We start from the raw sequence: 9632 nt of genomic DNA, 5'->3' as shown, positions 1-9632 counted from the left end.
TTATAATTTCTATAAAGGATTAACAAAAAACATGTCTGGTTACTCACCAGACCCAGGATTGTGGTAATTTAGTCACGAGAAGCTAAAGAAAGTATGTACACACAAAAAGTCAAACACCACTGACAACAAGTAAACCTGCAATTTAAACACAAAAAGCTTGAAGGAAGCACATTTATTTGAATCTCATCTCAGTAATATACCATAGCGTACAGTATATTGCTCCATATTACTCCGAAACCATAAATTTACATGCCCACAACACTCAACTGTTAGCAGTCCTCTATGTTCTTGGCAGACAGAAGCTTTCATGTTGGATAGATGACAAAAGGGGAAAGCAGGCTTATAACACTGACACTTACAATCATGTTGTTTGTATACCTCACTAGTGAGTTTTATTCTGCTGTGCACTGCTTTTTATTTCATTGATTGAAAAATGGATGAAACAATGGTTTTCTACATGGTACCAACAGGCTTTGGGGATGGACAGTAAAGACAAAGCAAACATGGAGTAAATTATAAGCTGTGGCAGGACAGGATGTTCAAACTTTTTTGATCGTCAACATTTGAGCTTGTACATTTTTGTACAAGAGGTAACCAATCAATATAAAGTTGGTTGAAAGGGAGTTTCAAGTTAAATGATAAACTGTACAGTATAAGATAAATGAGGTTCATTTTGAATTTGTGAACAAAGCTGCTTAAAAAGAGACCAAAAATATAGAGCAGGAAATGAAAATAATACGTCTCTTTCAAGATCAATTATTCCATTTCTCCTAAACAAACTGCAACTCTGAATCTCAACTCAGTGTTGCTTAAACATTTAGACGATTTCTTAAAGGTTTATTTAAAATGCTCTTACAGAATGCAGGGGCATTAATGTAAAATATTCAAGCTATTTGACCAGCTTGCTGGTCTTTTTTTTTTTTTTTTTTTTTTTAAATGCTCCACGATTTTTATATCAAATCTAGTAAAAGTGGTGCAGTCGTAAAAGAAACGCTGGCTCAAAGTCTTCTTTAAATCTGAGGCCGTCTATAGAGAAAAGGAGACGTTGGCTAGAACGAGTGCTGACATGCGATGATGCACAATTTAAAATTGATATTGGATGTAAATCTAGAAGGATGTGGGTTTAAAACAAAGGGAAACAAAACTCCAATTATCATCCTTCAGTTGGCCACAGAGCAACAGAACTGTAGGCTTATCACAGTCTGTCTCCCCCTGATTTAAGGACAAGTTGCCAAAAACTAAAATTATTGTGTGTCTTGAAGATTTTAGCAAACACACTTAGAGTCCAGCTGCTCCAGCACCAGCAATGATTTGCTTTGCAGTAAGAGTGAAGCCTCGTGTCTACATCTTACCATTTATTTTGTTAAGATATTCCTTTGGAAACAAGTTATCACTGGTGTTTGGTATCCTGTATGAGATGCCTGAACTAAGTGAATGAATAACACCCAAGAAAAAAAGGTAGTGTAGTTTGTGCAATGAAACTAAAAATTGTTCTGAGTTCATTATAAATCCACATTGTTCTTCTTCTTCTGTACGCCAATGACTTCATATAACATACAGTCCAAATAAACCAGCAATGCGCAGAAAGGTAACACTGTTTGACAAGAAAACATTTTCTCTCCCAAGCTCAAAGTAGATTTTGTCTTGAGCAGAAAAACCAGACAACTTAAACATTTTAAAGATATGTCAGTTCTCTGCTGAGACTCTGAGCCCCAGCTTAGTGGCTGTAGTGGAGGGCAGAGGTCAGAGGTCAGGTCAGCGGGTCACTGCTCCGTAAGCTGAACTCTCCTTTCGATGTGAGATATCTCCAGTATCGGCATAAGGAGCTGGAAGGCATCCTGGATGTAAGATGCACTGTTGGATGCCTGTGTGGGATTTGAAAAAAACAAACAAAAAAAACACGTTAGTATGAAATATCAATCTCCAAATGTCCATACTAATGTCTGTTAATCTATACGGGTTGCAATCATAAAGTTTTAGAACTCAAAAAAAGAACTCTTCTACAAGCAGAGATCCTGATGAAGCAGGATGAAGTGGTGTGGAGGAACTAGCCAACCAGTTTTAAATCAGCTTTTGCTTTTTATATGCAGAACTTGGTCACACTTTGTATAAAACACCATAAAAATCAAGTCTCATCACAGTTTTCTCTGACTATTAGAACGTAGCTTTCGTGTTGAATAGCTGTCAGTCTTCTCCTGACATCTAGTCATGTTTCAGTCATGAGCTGAAATAACTTTTCTTGGACAAAAGTCTTAATTTACTCTAATATCATTGTAGTACAGTCCTTGTCAAGACAACCAAAGTTTAAAGTGCTCTGAGCAGCAGATACATAAATTATTTTATTTTAGCTAGAGTAAATATTTTTGATATACTTTTCTTACAATTAAGTAACAACGACAGTCAGATAACTGATTCTGTTCTGTTCTTTTGCTGAAGCAATGAGCTGATACGACTTCTTAGTTTTACATGACAGCAAATGATTATATTGAGGTTTCTTCATAACCCTGCTGTCCATCTAAAATAAGTCATCAGGAATTTTACAGACAATACAACTAAGGAAATACAGACTAAATTGAGAGGTTTCAAGAACTGACCCCTGTGGGACACCGTATTAAATTTAAAAGGAAAGACGAGAACACTTCTTGTTTTACATGAATGGACCTTTAACTGACATACTGACCTGCGAAGAATCCCAAAAGATGAGGATTTCTATAAAGTAGACAGTGCCAGAACCCCTGGCCTGTTGTATGTATTTGAAAAACAAAAACATCTTGGACAATTCATTAATCCATGTATGTCAGTGGGGCTGCAGTAATATAACAAACCTCTAAAAATACTCCTGTTATCAAGGGGTTGAGGACTTCTCCCTTCTCGTTTGACTGTAAAACAGAAAAAAATTTAATTAAAATGATCTCTCTGTGGAACAAAGAATTAGTGGTTTGGAAGACAAAGTGATTTGGTAAAGAAAACACGGCAAAGAGAAGCATAAATTACAGAAACAAAATGATGAAGTTTGTGGCTAATGCAGATCTCCTTCTAAAATGATATTTATAATATAATAACCATGAGACATTATCAGCTGAACTGCTTACTATGATTCCTTATCAACAGTGTGATAATATGAAGAAATAATAAACACGTGGAGGTCAGATTAACAATAAATGACATCAGTCAAAAATAAAACATCTGTTACTTTTAAGACTTTAAATTTACATAGTAAATATGAAAATCTAAGTGTGGTGGGGCAAATGCTTTACAAGCATCAGATATCAGTGATGCACTGACGTTAAAACAGATGGATAGGATCTTGAAACTTACCCCTGCTGCTGTCAGGCAGGAAGTAAACTTCTTGGACAGCAGTGAGATTTCTTTACACAGGACAACAGTTAACCTGAGAACAGACAGGATGACAAAGGTATACATTTAATTAATGTGCACAGAGAATGGTAAATATCCCCACCCCTGAGTCCCTTGCTTATGCCGTCTTACTGTGACAGGACGCTGGCCTCTGCACTGCCATTGGAGAAAAGGATCATCTCAGCCAGTTTGTGGAAAAGCTCGATGGATCTGGCCGTCAGCTCAGCCAGACTCCTGATAGCTGCAGCGTGAACCTCCTGACAAAATTCAACACACACACACGATTGCTACTTGGTCAAATCCTGCAGTCAAGTATTACCCTCAAACATCCAATACTTGCAATGTCGGACACTGAAAAAATATATTTTGATGATGCCAGTAAGACCTACCTCCACACTATGCTTCTTCACATCCTCCTCATTTACATCTGTTTCCACATGTTGTTTGGTCAGCTCATTAATCAGGCTGGAGGAGCTCTTACAGGCCTGTTGGATGTTAGCGATCATACTTTAACAGGAAATTGGTGAGTTGAGAATTAGCAGTTACTGTAAAGCAGGAAGTGCCCAGTCTAACAGATTTAAAAGCTGTGACTGTATCTGACATTTTTCTGTTACTTTTCCCATCAAATTAACAACAAGGGAGACAAGTTAAGATCCTTGTAACATTTCGAATAATAACTCAGAAACTGGCAGGAATGTGATTCTGAGCAGTGAATTGTTTGAGCTGTACCTTGCTGAGTTTGTCTGCAGTTGCAGAAACACTGAGGCCCTCCATGGCCTCCTTTAACTCCCTCTCAAACTCTGATCCATCTTCATCTGCAATTAGAAATGCACCATCGTTTATTTCAGGTTCTTCTTGCAGCTGCGAAACATTTGTAGCTGATTTAAAAGACATTACCTTTATTCTCATCAACTTCCTCATCATCGAACTCCACCAGGGAGAAGGAGCCTTTGATTTGGTCAAGCTCATCTCTGAGCTGAACCAGCTCGTCTCCTGATAGAGTCAAGAGCACCGACTTCACCTACAGCACACACAAGAGACAAAATACACACAATGACGCCTTTACCAGATTCCCCAGAAACGTAAAGCATAGAAACAGTGTCTTTGTATGTGTTTTTAGCTACAGCAGAAGTGATATTTTTGGCAGAGACTTTCATTGTACCTTTGACTCACTCTCTCGAGACAGAATCTCCAGAGCTTCAAGGTGTGACAGACCCTGAAATTCATCAAACAGCATCCCGTAGTGAGCGACCACCTTCTTGTCTGAATTTGCAGAGTCTTTGTCTGCTGACTGCAGCTCCTCTCGCTCCTTCGCCTCCCTCAGCACCTGAGAGACAAAGAGTGACAGAGTTGAGAGAGAGTGGCACATGAAAGGGACACGGCTCCAGAAATCTAGGTCAGCCACTAACCTTTAAAGTCTTCATATACATGTTGTTCCCTCTCGTCCATTAAGTTTGAGTGAGATTTTAGGATTTTAGCTTGTTTTTGTATTTACTACCTACCTGAGAGAGAGTGGCGTTCCGTCTCATCAGTCCTTTGGTCTTTTTAAAGCCGGGATCACCTTCTGCTATCACATCCATCGTCTTCTTCCCAATGAACTCAAGAGCATCTAGACCTCCTGTTATCACGGTCTTACCCTGTGAGGAAGCCCAATTTAAACTTTTCTTTAAAATGTGAGCTAAAATAATTTACTAACTTTTGTCAAGTGTGAACAGTCACACCAACACACAGGTGCTCTCTGGTTTTAAGCATCAGCTTACCGTGTTCTGGACGACGCTACTGAGTGATGACAACATTCCCATTGCACTTCCCACTGCTGACGATTCATCTACTGCTTTGTCGGGCTCCGTGCTGGCGCCATCTACAGGAGAAGACACTAACGAAATAAAAATCATTGTACAAGGATTACATGAGAGAGAAAAAAGATACTTAAAATGGGTCAATTCAATTAATTTCATTTTCATTTGGACAAATCTTTCCTTCACAAAGCTATGGGACTTGAAGGAACTCAGTAGCCTAAAGATGTTTAAATCGAAATGAAAGTAAAACTCTATTAATTTACTGCTGTAACATCAGAAACGGAGTACTAAAGCAAACAATCCACAGGACCAACAATTTTCTGCCACACTCTGCCAGCTCTCGTCTTATCTGAAGTACCGGTGTTGCATTTTGTTTTTATATTAATTTTGCATTCTTGGCAGATCTCCATCAGCCACTCCTCGCTGCCTGAAGGGATCAACATCTGATTGGTTCATTAGCTGCAGATGAAAAGTCAAATCAAATGTGCCCATTAAAGTGTTTTGATACATCTTGATCATCTTGACTGGAGAGCCTGGCTCTATTGATCCTCCAGGTTATAGCAAACATTTTTTTATATTCCCAGTTATGTGGCCTTACCCTTCTGTTTCTCTTCTTCCTCCACCTGAGCTGACAGTTCGGTTGGACTGGGGATTCCCAGTGATGTCTCAGCCTTCTCGATCACCTGAGTGAGACCTTGGCCTGAACAGACAGAAGACATCAGTACATATAGCAGAGAAGCTTTAACAGTAACAGACTGAAAAAGGCCAAAGCAAGACTACGTTTAAACAACAAATGACTTGGTGTTGTACTATTTTTCAGAGGAGCCAACTGTGTACTTGTAAAGACTGAGTGATGTGTTGGATACTCACCCACAGTGGCCACAGTAGCTGTTGCTGTGGATAAGATGGATTTGCCCCAGCTGCCCCAGTAACCCCAGCCACCCTGAGACACGGTCGACTGATTGGATGTCTGAGAATGAGGACAGAAGGAGAAAGAAGAAAAGACACGAAACAGATGTTGTGAATGAGTTAAACAGAAAGACGACTTCAACAAGTGCCTTTTAGTGGTTTAGCAGAAAAATCCACTGACACATTAAAGATTATGACAAACGCAGCTTGTTTAAAACTCACTTTTCACACAAGAATAACTATCCAACACATCAGACCATTTAGTCTAAGCCCATTAGGTTGTTAAATGATCCAATAGATAATTTGATGACATTGCACATCAGCAGGGTCATTAAGAATCTCTCATGTGAAAGTGTAATTGCACCCACTCTCATCAGGTATCACACTTCCCTGTGAGATAGCTTTACAGTGTCAACGACCAAACACACATAAAACACAAGCTTTTTGAAGATGTTTATGTGACATGATATGTTCTGGGAGGCAGAAAGATACTTTTATTAAAGTCGGAAATTTCAGTGTGTTTGTGTTTTTTTAAGTGCACGTTAATGAGTAAGGTGAGATTTGTTGATGTCTGCACAAAATCTTATCACAAATGTCAGGCTATTGACATGCAGGAGAAAAAAAAGTCATGATGGAAATTATGGCTTCAGCTCTTCTCTTTTTGCAATCATCTTTAGTTCTTCGAGTATGAACAGTACTTCTAATTCTACTACCTTTGCTGGCTGCTCATCCTCTTTTGGAGTATCCTGAACTTTGGCTGCAGGCTGGGTTTCTGGCCTCCTCCTGGCTTTTCTCGTCGGAGCTACATCAATGGAGAAGTCAGGTGTGGATGGAGAGGACCTGTCAGGGGTTCCAGCAGGAGAGGGATTCTGCTTTCCCGGCGCTGCCTCTGAACCCTCGGCTGCTGCACAAGAAGCTTCACTGTCTGACATGTTATCAAATGTCTCAGTGCATACCTGGAAAGAAAGAGGAGGAAAAAAGCCATTGCATAAACTCTGGCAATAAACAAAATGATTTGCTTGTTGCTTTGGATAGTAGCGGAAATGCCAGGTACTGGTTTGTAGTTAACTCTCTTGTGCACTTCTCACGTGTCAGTCAACCTTTCAACTGAAAGTCAGTCAACTTCACGTGTCAGTTTAATTTTTTTGTTTAAGTACTATTATTATTATTATTATTATTATTATTATTATTATTATTATCATTATTATTATTATTATAATCATTATCATTATTATTATTGTTCAGTTTCAATCATGAGTAAATTTTGTTCACTTCCCACTGTTTCATTTGCTGAGTACCACTAAGAGGAGTCCAGGTTCCTTTTTTTTTGCACACTAACTTAAGTACATTAAAAAAGTACTGACAATTTTACCTTCATATTATGAATATTTCAAATTAAAAGTCTGTTGATGTACATGAGCTGGGATTTCAATTTGTGTTACTTTTTTCCAGAATTTTCAAACCTTCATAACTTCATAAGTACATTATTTTTTAAAAGTTAAAAAGAAAAAACAAAATAAAAAACCTAACGACACTTAAACTCGGATAAGATCTGCAATTGAAACATTTCAACAAAATCACAGCTTCAAAATCAGGATTTTATCAAAATGTATGTACAAAGAAATGAAAAAGAAAAGAAAGGTAGGAAAAAAAGAGACCTTTCATATGAAATAAACTGTTTTAAGCAACCATCTATCCCACATAGTTATACAACTCTGATCATTTCACCCAAAATGCAGTTCTACTAACTTTTACCCAAATGATAAGATAATGAGAAAACATTTCAAACGTCCAGGATGCCAATAACATTTCAATTTCTCTATGTCACAGACAATAAATTAGATTTGGTACTGTGACTATGATATATATCATGATATTAGTGCCCAAAATCATGATGAACAAAGACAATATTTTTGATTTTATCTTTAAAATTGATCTGGTTGCAGTTTTCAAACACGTCTTAAATGTGTTTTTAAGCCTGGAAATGTCACATGAATGCCTACTGCACTTAACGAAATATTAGAGAAAAAAATAATGACAGATTCTAATGTCAGGAAGATAATCACTAATTTCCAAAAGACTTACTCTTAAAACAGTGACTCCAATAAATCAAACTTGTGAGGGAATCTATATATAGTCTGTGTCTTTTCATAAAAACAGAAATATTTGCACCAGGGCATCACAAGAGGAAGAAACACTACATACTGTTCTGTTCATATGCTGTTCTACTCATAAAAACGAGGTGCACTAAATGTTTCTTTAGCTAGGCCCTTAACCTAAGGCTTTAACCAAGTTTAAAGAGGTGTATTTTCTTATGGGTTTGAAGCAGAAGCATTTCACATCTCCAAACGTTAAATCGTGGAGCAAAGCCAAAGCCAGTTTGTGATGCCAGAAGTATACCTGTCAGGACAAATCTAAGTATTCTTACAATATGAGATTAATGCTTTAATCCGAGTTTGCATTGCTTTTAGCTATCCACGGGAGCTAGAGGTAGTGATGCTGAATCATACACAAGTACATAAAAAGTCCAAAGTGGCAAAGAAAACAATCATCACACAGAAGAAAAAGTAGGAGTTTGTACAAATATGAAGATAATCCATAAAATGTGTATGTGACGTTTTCTAGTAGTCCGTGGTAATATTTTAGCGCTGGGATATCAATACGTACTGGATGTTTACTGGATTCACTGTTAAGTTCACCCTTTCAAAACGCTTGCTAACAGTTTAGGAGAGCATCTAGTTCGTGTCTTGTAAGTATCGTTTACAAGAGCGTCAGCTGTTTTTTTAGCATCGACTGCTGGTTCAACTATAATAAACTAATAATTTAATGAGAAAAAACAAGCTAAACTTAAGTTCCTTGCTATTGACTCACCTTTTCTCCTGCTCAGCTGTCAAAGTCGTGATGTTAGCAGGTGACGTTAGCTCAATCAGCTAATAATTCTAGTAGTTTCCGCTTCCAAATTAAAAATAAGAACCGCCTTTTATTGTTTCGGTTTGCACTTCAGCATCTACACTTTTAGCAACTTCTAATTTTCTAACAAACACTTTAATGGCTCAGGTTTTCGTGCTGTGGTTTTTTCCTCCAGGATTAGCCACGTCATATTTTGTTTTCAAAGTCTAGCTGTTAGCCATAATGAGAAACACGAATTCCTGTTATTCTCTTCAAAATAAAAGTATGTGGCTCATTAATGCTCACAAATTTACTGTAAAATCGAGAATAAGTTCACGTATTAATCTTTATAGAAGGGAAAAAAACAATTGTGCTCTAAGTTTAATTTACAAAAAGTACAAACTCCCGAAAAGTTAGGTTAATAGTTTAGGGTTCAGTTTTTGCAATTTTATGTTGAAAGGTACCAGTGCCATTAGGGGAGTCTGTCGTCCTGGATTAAAAAAAGAAAACAAGACTTCCGGAAACGTCAAAATAAAATGCGCTTAGTTAATGTATTGCTACTATAATAATAATAATTATAATGATAATAAAATAATAATGATGTTCAATTATAACAACAATATACAAATACAAATGACTATTATATCACTTGTTATTACTTATTGAAAAAAATATAGA

General features: G+C 37.4%; 1 protein-coding gene across 2 annotated transcripts; it reads right to left on the bottom strand.

Annotated features, from left to right (window-relative positions):
• Positions 1–141: 141 nt before the first annotated feature.
• On the bottom strand, positions 142–9208 carry fam114a2 (family with sequence similarity 114 member A2). Of its 2 annotated transcripts, none has more exons than XM_031750329.2 (14): positions 8937–9208; positions 6779–7021; positions 6027–6126; positions 5755–5856; positions 5118–5233; positions 4860–4994; positions 4520–4684; positions 4255–4378; positions 4087–4172; positions 3747–3842; positions 3490–3614; positions 3319–3391; positions 2826–2879; positions 142–1865 (listed from the first exon to the last, which is right to left on the bottom strand). In XM_031750329.2, exons 2-14 carry the CDS (start codon positions 6995–6997, stop codon positions 1764–1766), a joined length of 1497 nt encoding a protein of 498 aa, XP_031606189.2. In that variant the 5' UTR covers positions 6998–7021; positions 8937–9208; the 3' UTR covers positions 142–1763. The 2 variants fall into 2 exon arrangements, with proteins under 2 accessions (XP_031606189.2, XP_031606190.2); XM_031750330.2 differs by having other exon boundaries at positions 5118–5218.
• Between the last annotated feature and the right edge of the window lie 424 nt (positions 9209–9632).

Source organism: Oreochromis aureus, linkage group 10, assembly GCF_013358895.1.
Source record: "Oreochromis aureus strain Israel breed Guangdong linkage group 10, ZZ_aureus, whole genome shotgun sequence".
Classification (NCBI taxonomy): domain Eukaryota; kingdom Metazoa; phylum Chordata; class Actinopteri; order Cichliformes; family Cichlidae; genus Oreochromis; species Oreochromis aureus.
This window is presented reverse-complemented; position numbering and strand designations above follow the sequence as displayed.

Bases quoted from the DNA above. Each gene is read 5' to 3' on its own strand.
- fam114a2 (XM_031750329.2), bottom strand. From the start codon at position 6,997: ATGTCAGACAGTGAAGCTTCTTGTGCAGCAGCCGAGGGTTCAGAGGCA. The intron at 4,379-4,519 runs GTACAATGAAAG...TGTGTGCTGTAG, and splicing joins CTCGAGAGAGTGAGTCAAAG to GTGAAGTCGGTGCTCTTGAC. The intron at 4,173-4,254 runs GTAATGTCTTTT...TTCTAATTGCAG, and splicing joins GGAAGTTGATGAGAATAAAG to ATGAAGATGGATCAGAGTTT.